General features: G+C 50.3%; 1 protein-coding gene across 2 annotated transcripts in view; it reads right to left on the bottom strand.

Annotated features, from left to right (window-relative positions):
• Capzb (capping actin protein of muscle Z-line subunit beta) overlaps positions 1 to 15480 on the bottom strand; it is a 96707-nt gene extending 81227 nt beyond the window's left edge. For both annotated transcript variants that reach the window (XM_055610946.1, XM_055610945.1), the window contains exon 1: positions 15327 to 15480. In XM_055610946.1, the coding sequence (XP_055466921.1) occupies positions 15327 to 15329 (3 nt within the window). In that variant the 5' untranslated portion in view covers positions 15330 to 15480. The remainder of the gene's footprint in view (positions 1 to 15326) is intronic.
• Positions 15481 to 19004: the final 3524 nt, after the last annotated feature.

Raw genomic sequence — 19004 nt, 5'->3', positions numbered from 1 at the left:
GCGGGAGCAATGGCACACTGGTTAAGGGCACTTGCTGCCTTTCAGGGAATCGGTACCTACATGCACTTGGTACGAACTCACACCCTAGACATATTTACAAGATAAATAAAAGTCCTACAGCTAAAATAACAGACCTTTAAAGCAAAACAATGACCAGTGAGATAGCTCAGCAGGTAAAGGCACGTGTCACCCCAGCCCACATGAAATAAACGTGTAAAAAAAAAAAAATCTTTACACAAAACACATAGAAAACTTTTGTTTAAATCTTATTTCATTTGAAGCAGGATCTTGCTATATAGCCCAGGCTAGCTTCCAACTTGTGCCTGTTGCCTCAGAGTCGAGTGCTAGGATTAGAAAAGCACGCGGCATCATGCCTGGCTGTCAACTCTATTTTTAAAGCTGCACTGTAACTACCCCCGCCTGGAAGTATATAAGCCAGGCTCCTGGACACATGCTGTGAGCAGTCTTCCCAATCTGGAGGCCTGGGTGATACTATTTATTCATTTATAGACAAGGTTTAGCTGTGTGGCCCTGGCTGGTGTGGAATTTGCAGCACTCCTCTGTCCCACAAGTGCTGGGATCACACCCAGTTTTGTTTTCTTCCAAGGCTGGGGCTCACACAGCCCAGGCTACTATGTAACCGAGGATGACCTTGAACTCTTCCTAATACTCCAATGTTTTACCTACCAGGTGCCAGGGTTACAGCCAGGCACCACCACAGTTGCCCTGAAACTTATTTTTAACTCCAAAATCAGTACAGTTAGTCCTTCGGTATCCAAGAGGGTTTGGTTACTAAACCGCCCACCTCCCCACCTGCAGTGATCTGAATGAGAAGTGGCCCCACAGGCTCATGTACTGAACACTTGGTCCCCCGCTGTGTTGTCTAGGGAGGTTGGAGCTTTTAGAAGGTGCAACCTTGCCAGAGGAGGCTTGTCACTGTGGAGCGAGCTTTGACAGTGCACAACCCCTCCCCCACTGGCGGCTCACACTCTGCTTCCTGTGTGGCTAAAGATGTGCTCTGCCAGCTCTCTGTTCCTGCCACCATGCTGTCTTCCCTGACACCGTGGACCCCTAGCCCAAATAAATTTTTGCTCAAGCTGCTTTTGTTCTCGGTATTATGGCAGCACCCACATGCCACACCCTCACAGGCACCGCAGCCATGGATGTTCATGTCCTCCACGGAACATGATGTAGTGTGTCCACCCTCACTTTTATTTTGGTTTGTTTTTTGGTCTTTCCAGACAGGGTTTCTCTGTGTAGCCCTGGATGTCCGGAGCTCACTATGTAGACCACGCTGGCCTCAAACTTGGGTTTTGTTTTTAGGATTTCATTAATTGTTTATGTATGTCTGTCTACACATGTATTTTAAGGTACTCTTGGAGTGCAGGAGAGGGTGTCAGACGCTTTGAAGTTGGAGTTACAGGCATTCGTGAACCACCCAATGTGGATCTGAGATCTGGACTCCATCTGATCCCCTCTGATAGAGCAGTAAGTGAATTTAATCACTGAGCCAGCCCCTCACTCTGTTCGGTTTTTTTTTTTGTTTGTTTGCTTGATTGATTTTGATTTTTGAGACAGGATCTCATGCAGGCCAGTCTAGTCTTGAACTTGATACACAGCTACAGATGGCCTTAAACTCCAGAGCCTCCTGCCTCTACCTCCTTGAGTACTGGGATCCTATGTGTACACCACTTCACCTGGCCCTTGCTGTACAGTTTTATTAGCTCTAGATCACTTACAATACTAAGCATAGCAAATCACATGCAGTGGTTGTACTTTTGGGAAATAATGACCAAAGAATGTGTGTGTCTGTGTGCGTGTGTGTATGTGACTAAGAACATTCAATGTGGACACAATTCCCCCCCCCCAAAATATTTTGTATCCACTGCTTGCCGATCTGTTAACAAAAAGGCTGACTATACTCTTAACACTCTCATGGTCATTCTCAGGTACAAGCAGGAAAATGAACACACAACTTATACAGGGTTTATTTGGGCTTCTGGTCCCAGACGGTTAGCTTCTATAATGGCAGAGGGGAGGAAGCAGGAGTCAGAAGCAGCAGCTGAGAGTTTGCACATGGAACCACAAGCAGGAGGCACAGACAGCTAACTGGGGTAGAGAGAGTATTTGAAACCTCACAACCAGGCTCCATTGCTTCCTCCAGCAAGCCACACCTCCTAATGCTCCCCAGAAAGCCACCAATAGAGGATGCCAAACTTTTATGAGAGACATTTCACTCAAATCATGACAGCAAATTACATACTAAGGTGATTTAAAAAAAAAGGTTGTGACCAGGTACAGCTCAGTGGCAGAATACACACCTAACATCAGAGAACCTAACATCAGGGTTCTGGCAGGGAGCTAGACAGGGGAAATGATGAAGGCTAACCTTGCAGAAAGGGGGCCATCTCAACTTGCAGACAGAGCAAATGAAGGAAGTGAAGCTTGCTCTTAGGCGGGCAAGCCAAGGCTGGCTCACAGGGCCCCAGAGAACAGCAGCTGTGCATAGGCCACTAGAAGAACATTCGCTGAACTACAGGGCCAGGAAAAACATGGGAGAAAAGTGCTTATCCTTTTGCCCTACAGTTTCACTCCTGGGGATTTCCCTAAAGGAAGAGAATAGGGCACAGGTAGAAGACAGACAGACAGCCATCCTATAACACAGCACAGGATTGTACAAACCTCACCTGTTAAAAACATGACCCCTCTGACAGAAACTGACTCCTCCGCCTTTTCCAGGACTGCCACAAGCATGTCATACAGCTGTATGATCTTCACACTCTACACAACAGGCATTTCACACACACACACACACACACACACTGCTAGACAACACCTCTCCCTAACACTTTCACCAGCACCCTGTTTCTGCTAACCTCACTTCCCAACACAAATGAGAAGCCACAGGTCAAAGGGCCCGGGTCTGAGTTTAAACCTATCACTGGATTTCTTCTATGACTGGGTCCTTGGACAAACCCACACTGTGTAAGACCAGTCAAATTCTAAGGCTCCACAGAGGTTATGGGCAAAAAATTTGAGGGCAGAGTAATCAGAGCACCCTCTTCAGGTCCTGCCTCAGCCAATATTGGCAGTTTTTAGCAGTTTATATACATTACATCATGTTTAATGACCCCTAAAAGCAGAGCAAAGGCTCTTGTGCATAGGAGAATTCTGAGAACTCAGCAGAACATGCTCTAAGGGCTGACCAGTGTCATCCAGCACTCACCAACACTTGTCTTTAATCTCAGTCTCTCTTCCCCCTGCCCTTTCTTAGTGATGCTGGAGTAAGAACCAAGCCCCACAAAGCTCCCAGATCATCATACAGATGTGCAGGACAGAACAGATGTGGCGCTTGTTATGCCAGCAATTGGGAGGAAAGAAGAGCAGGAATTCAAGGCCATCCCTGGATACAGAGCAAATTCAATGCCAGTAGAGGTTACATAGACCAATTCAGAATTTTTACAAACTGAGATTTAACAGAAATGGTGCAGGACCTGAGGATTTGACCTTTGTTATATGTCTGCATTCTGCCGATTTGTCACACAGTGCACCTAGCAACCAGTCATCTATGATTTCAACAACTGTCTCTTCCGGGCCTGGGGATAGGGCTCAATTGATAGAGTGCCTATCTACTATACAGGAAGCCCTGCGCTGACCCCATCGCCACATGACCCCAGGCATGGGAGTATACATCTGTACTCCAAGTGGAGACTGGAGAGCAGAAGTTTAGGGTGATCTGTGAACACACAGGAAGCTGGAGGTCAGCTCGGTCAGCCTGAGACTCCGCCAAGCCCCTGTCTCAAGAACAACCACAACAAAGCTGGAAAAAAAGAATTTTGAATGTTTTCACCATAAACAATGATTAATGCTCAAGCAGATAAAGATTTGAACATTAAGTACACATGTACATACATTTTGTTAAGACCACCTCAGCTCTTGCACTAGCTATGTGATCTTACACAAGCATCTCACAACCCTTCAAGCCTCCATCTGTATGTCTTCCATACTCAGAAGTGTGGCAAGAACATGGTAATGTCACAGAGGCTAGCCTGGTGTTCTCCTTGCACAATGAGCCTGGAAGTAACACTCATAGAGAGGCCCGCTGTGGGTCAGAAGGAGGCCCAAGAGCAAATGTGGAACCTGACTGCAGGGCCCTCCCTGCCTTAATCTGCCCTAAAGTTTACAGGATTTCTTAGCCCAACCAATCCAACATGGCAATGTGCAGGACAAATGATCAGCCTGCTGCAGATACACACAAGTTTATTTCAAGTGCCCACATGTGAAGCCTGAGAGACAGCACAGTATATCATTATGCTCAGCTAACCCTGCCCTATGACAAGGTAGACTGTGTCCACCTCAGCCTCAGAGCTGGAGGGGGGAGGGGCTTCTCCAACACTAACACAAAGCTCCCTTCCATTGCTCATCTCATGTCCCTTTATCTTGCTTCCCTCTTACACACCCTAATCCAGCTTTAATATCTATCAAACACTTTTGGGGTGGAAACACAGTCCAACTTGTAAGAGTGCTCACTGCTCTTCCAGAGGACCTGAGTTCAGTTCCCAGCACCACCTGTAACTCCATGTCCAAGGGATCAGATGGCCTCTTCTGGCCTCCAGGGACGTACATGGCAAGCACTGAGACACAAAAAGAAAACTTTTTAAGCAGACACACGGTGTCATGGTAGGTGCTTTTAATCGTAGCACCTGGGAGGCAGAAGCAGGTGACTATCTGTGAGCTTGAGGCCAGCCTAGTCTATACAGCAAGTTCCAGGCCAGCCAGAGCCACATAGTGAGACTCTGTCTCAAAAAATACAATATCTGACAAGTGCCCTCAAACAAAATAGTAATCTTGATTGAGGCAGTGAAGGTCGGTGAGTCTGTGGCAATTCACAAACGAAACATGGGTGAACAGAAGCCAAGAGAGCCTATGAAAACTTGCCATCTTCAGAAGAGAGAGAAAAAAAGGGGGAGGGGGAGAAAATAGGAATAGTATGGGAGGTGGAGTTGTCAAGGAGCACTGATAAGTAATCACGCCTTGGCTCCTTCAAGGTCTCTAGACACCAAGTATAGCTGGCAACAGCAAGGTTGGTCACTCATGCTCAAAGAAAGGGGGGAAATCCATTTTCCCAGAGTGGTTTGTACTATCACCTGGAACAAAAGCCCCATTTCAAATAACTCATTCACAAACACAGGTGCACCCTTGGTGACCCTCAGAGCTGGTGAAGTTTGCAGCCTGCCTGCTCAGAGAGCCAGGATGACACCAAGCACCAAGCATACAAATGAGGCAAATGGGTGTCCATACTCAAAGGTCCTTTCGGGGCTAACAACAAGCTAGGTGCATTCATGGATGTGGCATGGAGCCCTGCCAGCCTGCAGTGAGTTAACTGTGTGCCTGGCTTTGCACTGACTCCTTTAAACTTAATAAACCCATCAGAAATAGGCCCCAACCCCTGCAGTGCTGGGGACTGAACCCAGGGCACTTACCCTAGACCAGCACTCTCCCACTCAGTTACAGACCCAGTGTTGCTGTGGTTTAGTAGAGGTTTTTTGGTTGGTGGTGTTTTGTTTGCTTTTGAGTCAGAGTCTCATTACGTGGCCCTGGCTGTCCTGGAACCAGGAGATCCTCCTGCCTCTGTCTACCAAGTACTAAGATCAAAGATGCACTATCACACCAGTGAAAGTAACTACTTTAATTGTCACCATTTCAGAGTCAAGAAGACAGACAAGGAGCTCATCACATCATTGGCTGCTCTCAGCACAGACAATTCTCACCAAGGCCACACTGCCAGCCTTTGGTATCAAGAGTGAGCAAGCCTGACCTCTGGGACAGACACTATTCAGGTCCTCCTTTCTCAAGACCTTCACTCTGATGGCTAGTGTAGCCTTGTGAAAGCTAGGTTTTAAGCCATCCAAAGAATCCAAATGTGGTGAGACACACCTTTAGTCCCAGCACTGAGAAATCCCAGGAGACTGAGGCAGGTGAATCTCTATGAGCTTGAGGCCATCCTGGTCTACAAATCAAGCCAGAGAAATCCTATCTCGAAAAAAAAGGCATCAGTCCTGGGCAGCCAGGGCTCTGTTACATGAAGAAAACTCTGTCTCAAAAAAACCAAAGAGAGAGAGAGTGTGTGCCAAGAAAACTGGACATTACTAGGGTCTGCCCTCTTTTCTCACCTATATATTCTATCTGTATTATGCTAGACCACACAAAACACTGATAGCTATCAATTGGGGGGGGGGGTTAAGATTTGTTTATTATTTATACAGTATTCTGCCTTTCATGTGTGCCTGAATGGCAGAAGAGGCCTCCAGATCTCATTATAGATGGTTGTGAGCCACCATGTGGTTGCTGGGAATTAAACTCGGGACCTTTGGAAGAACAGCCAGTGCTCTTAACCTCTAAGCCATCTCTCCAGCCCATTTCTATCAAATTTTAACTACCAAAAAATGGAAGTCTCACATGGTCCACCCTCATATAGGAAAGCTATTCACATCATTAAGAACAAACAGACAATCTGTCGTTCAACACCTATGGAGGCACAACATATGCCAAGGACAAAGAGACATTGCTATAGCACTAACAACCAAACAAGGGAATTTATCACTTTCCTCCCAAGAATAATCAACACACTTAGCAGGCAGAATAAGAATAACCAACTGAGTGTGCCCAAAGCCATCTACACCACCATGAGCCCAAGCCCTGAGATGTGTGCTACAGGAAAACAGATCAGGGAACCCTGAAAGCCTTAGCAACCAACATTCCCCAACAGGCACTGTCTTCAATGGTCAACCCGCTGCTGGCCTTCTCGTCACTGCGGAAGCCAGGGATGCTTTCCTGCGGAAAGACCTGTCCTGGGGCCGAGACAAGCCCTGGTTGTAAAGGCTGAGCCAATGCGTCCAGGCTACCAGGCCCTTTCTAAAACCACACTGCAGTTCCCGCCAGCCTAAGAGCTTTTACTTCAACAACCTGACCCAAAATACAAACTCTAAGCCCAAACACTCCCAGCCACTGTGGCTAGACCTACCAAAGGACCATTCAGCTTCAGTTTCTAATCTATAAAATAACCAACCTGGCAGAATTTGATTGGCAGGAACTTTTGAGTAGGATGGGCCTGGAGTCGCATGGTAACTGCTGGTTCCTCACTGGGGCCCCTGAGCAAGTTACCACTCTCTCTGAGCTTCTGTTTCTTTATCTACAACAGGAGGAAATAGATCTAGGGCTGGGGTTGACAGAAAGAGATCAAGATTGTGGGCAACCCCCTGGCAGAAGCAAAGGGACACTTGTGACTAATCAGAGCTCCCAAGTGGGTATACAATCAACCATGTAATTTCCTGGCAACCTCCAATTCCAAGACCCTCAGTTCATACCTCAAGCCCAAAGCTGTCACCTCAAAACACAGGACAGCTAGAAACAACCATTTACATGTACATACATGTGAAAATGCCCATGCCCAAATGAGACTTCATCATAGGGGCTATCTGCAGAGCACACACCGAGGAAACTCATAGCAGAAATCCTCGCCAATGACCGGAAAAATGCTTCAGTGTGGAAAGGAAGGTTCTTGCCATACAAGCCCCACGAACTAAGTTCAGTCCCCAGAATCATGTAAAGGTGGATGAAGCTGTCTCTGATCTAGACACACCAAGACACCCAGGCACGCGCGCGCCCGCCCACCCACCCACCCATGCACGCACGCACGCACGCACGCACAAAATCCTCATCAAGCTGGAAGTGATGGCACACACCTTTAATCCTAGGACTTGGGTAGTGGAGGCAGGAAGATCAGGAGCAACCTGTACCTGAGTGGAGGTGAGGTCACCAGCAGTTAGAAGAGGTGCAGAGGACCAATAAAAATGACCCCATGTGGCACAGGGGGAAATTCTAGAGTGGCTCCCTCAGAGGCTGAACTGCTAGGGTAACGCTCTGCACCACAGGGTGGGTGTGCACACGCTCCTCACCTATCTATTAGTAATTAGTACAAGCTACAACACAGGAAACTGCCTATGTAAAACCAGAGATAGCCCCGCAAGGTCAGCGCTTCCAGCAGAGGAACCCTGAGCAGCAGCACAACAGAGCAAGCCTGACTTGAACTCTCCTTCCACCATTCATGGCTACCAGGAACCGCCCCTGGCTTAGTGCTAATTGGAAGCTGCTTAAGAGCCATTTGCACCAGCAGAGCTGATACAGGCAAAGGTACCTTTCACAGCTTAACCACAGTTACACCATATTAACACTTTGGTCAAGAACCAACTACATATGCCACTGTGGTCCCTAAGAGAAGAGTGCCTGGTGAGAGCCTAGCTATTGACTGTATTTTAAATTAAAGATGGTTCCCCTGGCAAATATAATCCCATTAATTTCTTTTAGATGTGATATCACTACAATGGCAGCCAAACAGATACAGTTTTGGAGAGGATACTGATGAGTTTAGCCCAAGAAGAGGAAGCTGCAGGGAGCGTTTTTAGCAGAAGTTCAGGGTCAGAACCAGGCAGAACAGCTGCCAGCGACCTACATCGTGGTAAGAACTCCACTCTGAGGCCAGAAACACTGAGCCGAAGTTCCCACCAGGCTGGAGTTTACCTGGGCTGGTCCCTAAGGCTACCAGCTTTGGGTGAGGGACTCCAACTACAGCAGTGTCATAGGGCTAGTGCATGCCTCCCAGGCCAGCTGGAAGGTTATGTGAACAGCCAGCCATCAGCTACCCATGCTAATAAAAATAACCACATAACAGCAGCCAACATGCCTCCCACACTTAAACTATGCCAGGCTCTGCCTACACTTTCCATACTCACTCTGGCAATCCCCATACTAACCCCTCCACGGCAAGGCCATGGACGGTAACCACCCTGGCAGGGGGGTGGTAACCACTAGGCCACTGCTTTGAATCAGGCAGGATCAGAAGACTGAAAGCTGACCGCAGGGAAGTTAGAAATGTCAGAAGCAGGGTGGCAACAGCAGGAAGCACAGTGAAGGGGTGGCAAGGAGGCCTACCTGGGTCACAGTGTAGCTTCTACACGGATCTCTAGCTCACCTAGAGGTTTAAGACTCTGCTGGATGCATCTAATAGATGTCCACAGAATGAATGACACAATGGCAATGGCTGGGGTAGGGGGTGGGGCTCGACAGATGGCTCGACAGATTAAGAGCACTAGTTCCTCTGTCCCCAGAACTCAAATTGTGGCTTCGCAACCACGCATAACTCTAATTCTAGGAGGTCTAATACTCTCTTCTGGCCTCCACATGTGCAGGCATGCATAGAGTGCACCAATACACATGGAGGCAAAACACTCAGGCACATAATGTAAATAAACCTTACAAAGGGCCTGGAGTCAGGACAGCCTAAGTAGGCCTTGGTTTCTGCTCGCCCCATAGCACTTCATGGAATCCAGCCCACTAAAGCAGCTCCCGCAGCTCTTGTGGGCACTCTGCTGAGACCGCCACACCGTAAAATCCCTCAGTAGTTGGAGGTCTCAAGCACTTTTATGTGTCTAGAACCTACAGTGCACTAGGCTAAAGAACAAGTGCCACCAGCAGATCCAGGATAGCTGGCTGGGCATCGGGCTAACCATGCTGAAATGCCCATTCTGTTCTCAACCATCTATCAAGGCTCTGTGGATAGCACTATCTAGGACTTAAACTGATCAGAAATGGCTGTTTTGTCAATGGGAAATCACCCAATCCGAAGGCCTCTCTGCGGAGCAGATGTTCCCCTCAGAGATGGCAAATCTTTCCAGCTTACTGTGCCTCTCTCTCTACCCTGCTCCAACCATGCCTTCCTTCCCAGACATAGCCAGAGTGGCCAGACCCTCAGGGCACCTCTCACGTGATACCTTGGGACGCATTCCTCCTCCCTCCCTTTTCCATCTCCAGGATCTCTCTACACAGCATGGCTAGAGGAATCATGCTAAAATACCACTGCTCCATTAGCCTGCTCAAATTTCCACCTGCCCTGTGAGAAATGTCACTGGCTCCGTGCTGTCCAGACCAAATGCAAACTCCTGAGCTTGGCAACTGGCATCTGGCAGCAAACACTTCCTCTCGCTGTCTACCCAGTGGTCCTCAAACCCACAACTGCTGACACTACACTGACCTTGGTCTTGGTTCAGTGGACTTTGGCTGATGGTGCCCCACCCAGGCCTCCCCTTCCTCTTTGGCTAGGCAAGGTCTTCCTGGGCTTCAGGCCCAGCCCCCACGCTGGCTGAGGACTGGAGCGTCTACAGGTTTTCCTAGAGAAGGTGGAACACCCAGCTACAGCCCACACACGGCCCCTCACACTTCTTCTCCCGTACTATTCCCTCTCAGCATACTAAGCTTCTGGGACACACCCTGCCTTCCTCTCCAGGGTGAGAGGACAGGCACTGTGGCTTCCATTCCAGTCACATACACTTGGGTAAGCAAAACAGGACAGGGTAGCCATAGCTCCAACTCACTGTGTGGCAAGTCTATTAAATATGCCATTTCTGGGCCAATGGTGGAAGAAGAGAACTAACTTCCCAAAGTTATCCTCTGTCCTCCACACACAGAGTGTGGGGCACTTCCACATGGAAAAAAAAAAAAAAAGTTAAATTTAAAACCATTTCCTTTTCCTGATGTCCCTATGAAATGCTCCCCTCAGGCTGCACATTAAGGAACTAGGGGGAAGGAGGGAAGGAAGAGCGCTCACTTAGGTCACACACTGAGGCAATCAGGACTCCAACCAGATACGACCCACTCTGAAGGCAGCAAGGGAGAGACAGCCAGCTCTCGGCTCTCGGCACCTGCTTACTCAAGTGCTATGAAATGCTTTCCTGAGCACCAGGCAGCGAGTGCAAGGTACAGTCGATAAGTCTGCCCATGCATAAGAGCCCCTGAACTGTCGCATGTCCTTGTCCTCTCTCTCAAAAGGGACTTCACCCATATAAGCAATGAATCCAAGTCTGATTTCTTTCTTTTTGAGGTGGGGGAGAGGAGGTAATTTTTTTAGACAGGGCCTCTCTATGTATCCCTAGAGAGCCTGGAGCCCCACTGTGTAGACCAGGAAGGCCTAGAATTCATAGGGATCCACCTGCTTCTGTTTCCCAAGCAAAGGAGTGCACCACTGTGCCCAGCTCTAAGTCTAACTTATACACTGTTGTCTGTGGTCCAAGGCTGCTCCTTCCTCATCAAGCTTTTGCAAGGCAAAACCCAAAAGCTTCTGGCAGAGTGCATGGCACATGGCTAGGGCCCCCTAAACATCTCCACCTCCTTACACTGAAACATTGATCTGTGACTGCCTAGAACGGCATCACACTAGCTGATCCCAAAGCTGGCGAACGCGTGGTATGGCCTCTTCTGGCCTTCCATAACCCACCCTCAGTCGGAAGACCTGCTTCAAGCCCCTATAATTGCGGACCTGTGGGTTGATGCTTCTTTCTGAGAAACCCAGTCTCACACAGACCTGCTGTTCATGCAGTTCACTTGACCTTGTGAACCCAGGTCCTCCTGGAATAAAAGAGGCTGAGTAGTCCCTGTTTCTAGATCCTGGTCAGTGACAGCGGTAGACGGCCACCATGCCACAAGGTTGCACCCCGGGATGCAGACTGCAAACACACACTTCGTTCCACTGCCATGGGGAGGTACTAGACCAAGAACACTTGAAAAGCCTAGAGGGTGGAACCCAGCTCAAGCCACAATGTTCCCTTCCACATCCTCCACAGCTCATGCTTATGACGGACGTACAGTTACATTAAACACTTTCTCCCTGATCAACAGCAGAGAGTGACAAGGTGTCTCTCTCCCCATGTTGCCCAGGCTGGACCTGAACTTCCTGAGTAGCTGCAGTTATAGGTGTGTGACAATACCCAATTTTCCAAGCTCTGTCAGTTCTAGGCCCCTCAACAACAGAAGCCAATGTTGCCCATGTGTGTGTCTGCCTTGCTCACCACTGCCTCCTCAGCGACAGCACACAGCAGCCTCATGATGCCCACATACACCCTGTAGCTTTAGACGGGCAAGGGGGCAAGAGGCCTCGTAATAAGGACATCCTTCTCTGGCAGGCAAGGTTCTGAAATGTCAGGTCCCTTGCCCTGTGTCTTCCTCCCTCCTCCACGGAATGTAACAGTGTAGAGCTTCCAAGTTATAAGTAGGAAGCTCTACCTTAGTCTTAAACTTGTGATCACCAGCTACTTATCAAAGCAAGACTCTGGCTAGATTTACCTGAACAGGGCTTAAACACACATGGGGACTCTTAGTTGAATTTTTAAGTTATAGTTTATTTATTGATTGGGGAAAAGGAGGCGGAACTATGCGAGTATGGCGTTTAGAGGTAGACTTGGTTTTCTCCTTCTGCATATGGGAACTGAACTCTGCTCCTCAGGCTTGGCAGCAGTCACCTGTAACCACTGAGCCTTCTCTCCAGCATCTGAACTATGCATCTTAGTCACAGAAGGAGACCAAGGAAACACATTAGTATCTACCCCATGATTTCCCCTTTTAACAATGGAAGGATCCTCTTCTACCGCTCCTGTCAGCATACCTGCCATTTAGAGTGACAGCTCCTGAGGGCCTCCTTGGCCCTTTCGGTGCTACAGCCCCACCATGGAGTGCCAGCATCTTAAATCTCAGAATAATAACCCCCAAATCTGAAGCCAGAGCTTGGTTAGGCAAAGTGCTTTTAAACTGTGAGGCACTTAGAGACAGTGGTAAGATTGTCTGCTAAGGGAATGCAAATGAACTCCATTTGCCTAAGTGTCCTTAATAGGGATGGTGAACCTGACTCCAAGAAAAATCAGGGACTCCACTCCAAAGCAAAATGAATTTAGAATTTCTGGCCTCTCTCCCCTCAGAGGGGAAACTGGAGCTCGCTGTGTGCCCTACCACCTAGCCCACTAAAAACAAAGCCACGATGAGGCCCCACTCTGCCGCTTCTGGCTTGTCCCACTACCCACACCAGAACACTGGATCATTCTATCATGGTACAAATCTGACAAGAGGCAGTCAGAAACTCCATAGGGGTCTGGGGGACACAAAGGACAAGTTAATGAGAGAATGGCTGCCAAACCCCAGGTGGCTAAGCTCATACCCATCCCAGAACACTCTAGGCAATCTCCTGTTTCTTTTTGAAACAGGGTCTCACTGTTGCCCAAGCTGGCCCTGAATGCCTTAAACAGCTGAGATTACAGGTGTGTGGAACCACGGCCAGCCTTCCAAGCCATATCGTTCAGTGTCAGGTACTATTCTAGGACCCGGACAGACAGGAACAGAAAACACACGACCAAAATCTCTGCCCCCAAAGAGCTATGGGGCCCACAGGCCATAGTACTGCCTCACAAGGGCACTATCTAACAGGAAGAGCCACACCACACGGTCTGCAGAAATAAGTGCCTAACCCTCCCTCGTCGTATCTGAGCATTCCCATCATGTTTGCTAAGCACACGGAAGATCACGGGCGCCTGCCAGGCATGCTTCCATGTCCACGAATGATGTCCGCACAGGCTGAACACGGCACAGTGAATGCCCCAGCCTTTCTTCACCTGTCGGCCCGAGAGAGCTAAAGCCTAGAGGACTCTGTGGAGTCGGACTAAGTCCCATCTGGCCACTCCACCATCATCTCCCGCTTTGGCACTGGGAGCACACCTAGAAAACTTCACTCTACTCTTCGAAGTCTCACTCAAAACTGTCCTGGGAAGTCCTTCTCCATACAAAGTTCAGGGTCCAGAGCACCCTTACGAAATACAGCCTTACCTATGTTTTTAATCAACATATAGAAAGTTTATTAGCCAATCAGAATTAGTCACTCCCCCAATTCAGTTGCTGCACCCTTGGTTAAACAAGAAACAGGGCTCCTCAAAATCACCTAGAGCCCAAAGTCCACTCCCAAACATCTACCAGGCAGGAGGGGAGCCTCCCGCACCCCAGGCTGTGATAGACTAAGCAGGTGGACATCCTTCCCTCTCAATCAACCTTACAAGGCTTCCTTGATCATGTGAAGGAGTTCTCCGACCCTAGAAACTGGGCCTGCTCTGTAAGCATCCAGGTGGATTGAGGGAGGTGCAGGGTTATGGGGGAGACACATCTAAGGCTCCTCAAAACAACTTGCTAGCATCATGTACCTGACTTCATTACCAAAACAAACACCACTAGCTGAGCCAGAGAGCTAAGTCTGGGGGCGGTAAGTTTGGCTCACCTGATCAGAAGTACCTCCATAATCAGCAGTTCCAACCCTTACAAGCTGACAGTTCAGGGGGAAAGGGAGGCTGCGCCTGCTAGGGTGCATCGTGTCCGGGCCATATGTTGGGCTCCGAGCTCGGTGACCCCCAGGCCCAGGGCTGTGGCCTCACAAGAGCGATTGTGCGTTCATCCCTGCCCGCTTGGCTTACCCACTGTCAGCACTCTGCACCCCACTCAGGCACGGCGCCCCACAAGAAGCGCTGCACTAGCCTGCACCGAGGCGGCGGCCACGGGAAATGCCCTGCTCTGCCTTCCGGGCACACAGATGCCGCCCTTCTCTCTCTCTCCCTCGCTTGCTCGCTCACACCACGTTCTCCCCAGCAAGGGGCAAGCCTCGAGCCTAGAGAAGGCAGCAGCACTCAGACCACCCCCACCCAGGCTGGGGCTCTCCCCCGCTCGCCAGAGACTGCCAAGAAGAAGCGTCCTAGGAACAGGGGAGGGGACACCTGAGTCAAGAGCAGGACACGGAGCAAGCAGGGTCTTGATGGGAGGGTGAGATGGAGACAGCGTGGGGCTGACGCAGGCTAAGCGAAGTCGTGAGAAGTCTAGGGGTAGGAGAAGGCTAGGGCCAGGGGCAGGGAGGTGCAGGAAGGGGACACAGAGGAGAGTCCAGACTTGAAAACCACGGAGAGAAGATTCTATGAGCGTGAAGAAAACAAACCTAGACTGAGGCCACTGCAAAGGGGTTGTCGAGGTGCAGGCTGGGGCCATGGAGAGGGGAAGAGTTTTGGGGAAGGGGGCCTAGCCTGGGCCACCGCAGCGAGAAGCACCGTCCTAGCCTGGACCCTGGGGCCTCGCGAGGTAAAGGAGCCTAGCTCAGGCCATGGGATGAAGGCCTGCTAGAGGGGTGCCTGGTCAGGCCCCTGAAGGAAGGAAGGTCTAACCTGGGATAGGCGAGACTAGCCTGGACATGCTGGGGGAAGAACGGAGCTCCCCCTGGAGCCCAGGGCGAGGTCACGGGACACCCGGGCCTCCCGCCAGCCCCTCCGAAACCGAAGAGAGGCGTCTACCTAGGGTCCCGAACCCCGCCCCTCCCCCACCCCGGGTCCCCACCCTCCCCGGGCTGGCGGGTCGGCGGGGGAGGAGACGCGAGTTCCCGCAGGGGGTCCCGGGATGGGGCCGTGGGGGTGTCCCTTTACCATGGTGGCGGCGGCGGCGGCGGTCCCTGTCCCGGCGTCTGTGGCTCTCCCCCCCGCAGCAGGGCCCGGCGCTTCCACTTCCCCGGGTGCCCAAGAGTGAACATCCGGGTCAGCGCCCCCCTCCCCCCTCCCGCGCCAGGCCGCCACCACCTTCCTTCCCCGCCCCGGCCAGCCCGGCCCGCCCCCCACGCCGCCAGCTCGCGGCCAATGAGCGCGCGGGGCCGCAGCGATCGCCAAGTAAGGAGCGGTGCGCGGGGGGCGTGGACGGGGGCGGGCCCGGCGGTCGGGTGGGCGTGTCCTGCTGCGGGAGGGGCGGGCCAGGCACGGTGCGTCTGTGAGGCGGGGGCTGCCGGCTTCCGGAGGGTCCAGGGCAGCCCGTGTACCCCATCCGACTGCCAGCCTCGCATGTCGCGGCTGCAGGACGCGGGTAGCTGAAGGTGGAGCGGTTCACCGGTCCCTAGGCGGAGGATGCGGAAGGCGCTGAAACTAGCGGAGGACCGGCCCTCCTCGCCCCACCCGGACCCGGAACTGGTGCGCCGGACGAGGCCCGGCCCTGAAAGAGCGAACGGAACCTGCAAGGGGACGCCGGCCCGGCCGCCCCTGTTGCTGAACGCCTGCTATCACTACCAGGCTTGCAGCCTTTAGGTACCAAAAGATGACAGGTGGATAAAGATCCCTGCCCGCACTTGATGGCTACCAGACAGCGTAGTTGTGAGGAAGGCACGGGTAAACATTGGCCCAATAAATGCCGGCTGTTACGTGTACTTTTTTTTTTTTTTCTTTTTTTTACATATCTGCAGAGAATCAGCACGTTTGGCTAATGTACTTACTCGCTCCGTATGGTGACTCAGAAATCCCTCTTTGTTTTGGGGAATGAAGAGTGAACTTAGAGTCTTAGACATGCTACTCTAATTCTCTTCCACTGAACCGCAGCCCCAACCAGAAAGTAGCTGTTCAGAAGAACATCGAATTTCGTTTTGTTGCGTTATCTAGAACGCAAGACACATAGAATGCAAGTCTTGTTCATAATACCTCCCTACACGGCTTGCTCACCCTCTGTAATCAAGTCATAAGATCAGTAAAAGGGGATCAGTAAACTTCATTCGAGGCAAACTCCACATCCAGCTGTGTCCCTCAAGAATGGCTTAAACCAGTATTACAGGAGTTCAGAAAAGGGAGTGGCACTTAGAAAGTCATTACTCCCTAAGTATTTATTGTTTAGCTATTGGCCAAGCACTGTGTAGGCAGACTGTGGAGATTACAGCTTTGAGCAGAATAGCCCATGTTCAGCATAGAGCTTATCATCGAGATTTCTGTTCTGGGGATGGAGTCTCCCGCATACTGGATAAGTGCCCCTGCCCTGAGTTCAGGCCCTGTTGAGCTTAAATGCTGGCAGGAGACAGTTACTCATCTTGGAAAGACAGTGTTGGGGGTGAGATGTAGAAAAACAGAGTGGATGGAACAGGTAGATAGACAACCATTTTAGAGATGGTCCAAGGGGCCTTTAACTCAGGAAGTAACATTTGATCAGAGAGCTGAAGGCGGCGGTGGAGAAGGCCATGTACCTAGCGTAGCCACACAGAACAGCAGAGATCCTGGCGTACCCACAGACAGCAAGGAGGCCACTGTGGCCAGCCGGAATTGTGTCAGCAGAGAGCTTCAGGAGCAGCAACAAGCTCTGACCTAGGTCCCCAAAGACCGTAGCCTGCTATGGGCTGGACTATAGGGTGAATAGACAGGGTACCAGAAAGCAATTTGTGTGTCCCAAACATTATAATTTAAAAAGCACCGTGTAGGGAGAAGGCTCATTTGGTACAGTGTACTGAGATACCTGAGTTTGATCCCCAAAACCCATGTAGAGTCTGGCACTGGAGAAGCTGAGACAGAGTGATTTCTGGGACTTGCTGGCCAGGTAGTCTAGCTCCAGGCCAGTGAGATGTCACCATAGACAGTGTCAGAGGAATAGTACCTTCGGTAATGCTTTGTTTTCCAAACACATGCATTCCTGCATGCAAACAAACATAATGACACATGCACACACACATGTTTTGTTTTTTGAGACAGAATTTCTTTGTGTAACACAGCCCTAACTATCCTGGACTCACTTTGTAAACCAGGCTGGCCTCAAACTTACAGAGATCTGCCTGCCCTGCCTCCCGTGTGCTGGGATTAAAGGCATGCACCACCACATCTGGCTCCACAAAACAAACAAACAAAAAAAAAAAAAAATTGAAAGCACTGATTTGGAGGTTAGACAGATGGCACTTTGTGTAGAGCTCTTGCTGTGCAAGCATAAGAGCCATAGCATATAAAAAACAGGTACAGTAATGCATATCTGTAATCCTCGAGGTGTGTGAGAGGCAGGGGGATCTCTGGAGCTTGGTGACTAGCCAGCCTGGCCAAATGGCAAACTCGAAATTCAGGGAGCGTCCTGGTGTGGTGGTGCGTGGCTTTAATTCCAGCAGTCAGGAGGTGGAGGCAGGAAAACCTCTGAGCTCAGGGTCAGCCAGGGATAAATAGTGAGGCCTTGTTTCCAAACAATAAGAGAGCAAGATTGAGGAAGAACCTGACATAGACCTTTACCCTCTATATTCATTCTCACAGGCCAGCACACCTATACATATGCATGCACTCGTACATTCTTCAAACACACACATACACACATATATAGACCAATATGAGGCTTCCTCTGTGGTGGATTCTGTTAAGCCCTTTCCCTCGTACAGGGCACCCCAAACATAAGGAACCTCTCCAGAGTTGTGCAGCCAAGATGAAGGGTATTGGAAAAGGCAGCAAGCACTATATTCTCAGGTTTGCTGATGTGTTACTGGCAATGGGAAGCAGGAAGGAGTTCAAGATGTTCAGGATTTGAGTACTTCCACACTGAAAAGATCTGCCATTGAACTGGGCGAGGCTACAGGAGGGATAGGGATGAGGTGGGCTAGGGAGTGGGACAGTGAGAGCATCTTTGAGTCAAGTTATAGTTGAGATGCCTGTTGGAAACTTGAGTGGAGAAGCCCAGTAAGGAACTGGGTGTGGAAGCCTGCTGCTAGTGAGTAGCATATGAAGGTATTTAAACCCCATGATGTTGGGATGGGCTCACTCTTGGTGGTAGGTGTAGAGAGAAGACGTTACGAAGATAAGAACGAACCCACAAAGCAGATATATTATCCCTCCAAAAAGCCAAGGGATAAGAGCATGAACTAAGTGACACCTGAAGAAAAGACTGACCAGAAGCCTTATCCAGCGAGCTTTGTCTGGAGTTTCTCAATCTGTTTCAACGTTGTAGGATCAGTACTATTTATAATCCTCAGAGGACCTAAGCAATGTGCCCAAATCTATACGAGTTCAGTTCGAGGCAGCCTAGAGCCAAGTGCCGGCAGTGTGAACACATTGCTTCTGTGCCTAAAACCCTTTCAGAGGTTCCTCAGACCGGCTGGAGGCTGGGGGAGGTGGCTCTAGGGTAAAGTGCTCACCACACATGCCTGAGAACTTGGGTCTGTATCTCCAGCAGCTACATAAAAGCTGGGTATGTGTGTGGTGGTGGTGGGGTGCTCCTGTAATCTTAGTGTTGGAGAGGCATAGAAAAGGCTCTCTGGCTGGGCGTGGTGCCGCACGTCTGTAGTCAGTCCCAGCACTCAGGGAGGCAGAGGCAGGCCAAAGATCTCTGAGTTTGAG

The sequence above is a fragment of the Psammomys obesus genome, unplaced genomic scaffold (assembly GCF_907164565.1).
Source record: "Psammomys obesus unplaced genomic scaffold, mPsaObe1.curated_primary_1811, whole genome shotgun sequence".
NCBI classification, from domain to species: domain Eukaryota; kingdom Metazoa; phylum Chordata; class Mammalia; order Rodentia; family Muridae; genus Psammomys; species Psammomys obesus.
The sequence above is the reverse complement of the archived record's forward strand: the minus strand, read 5'-3'. Positions and strand labels throughout refer to the sequence as shown.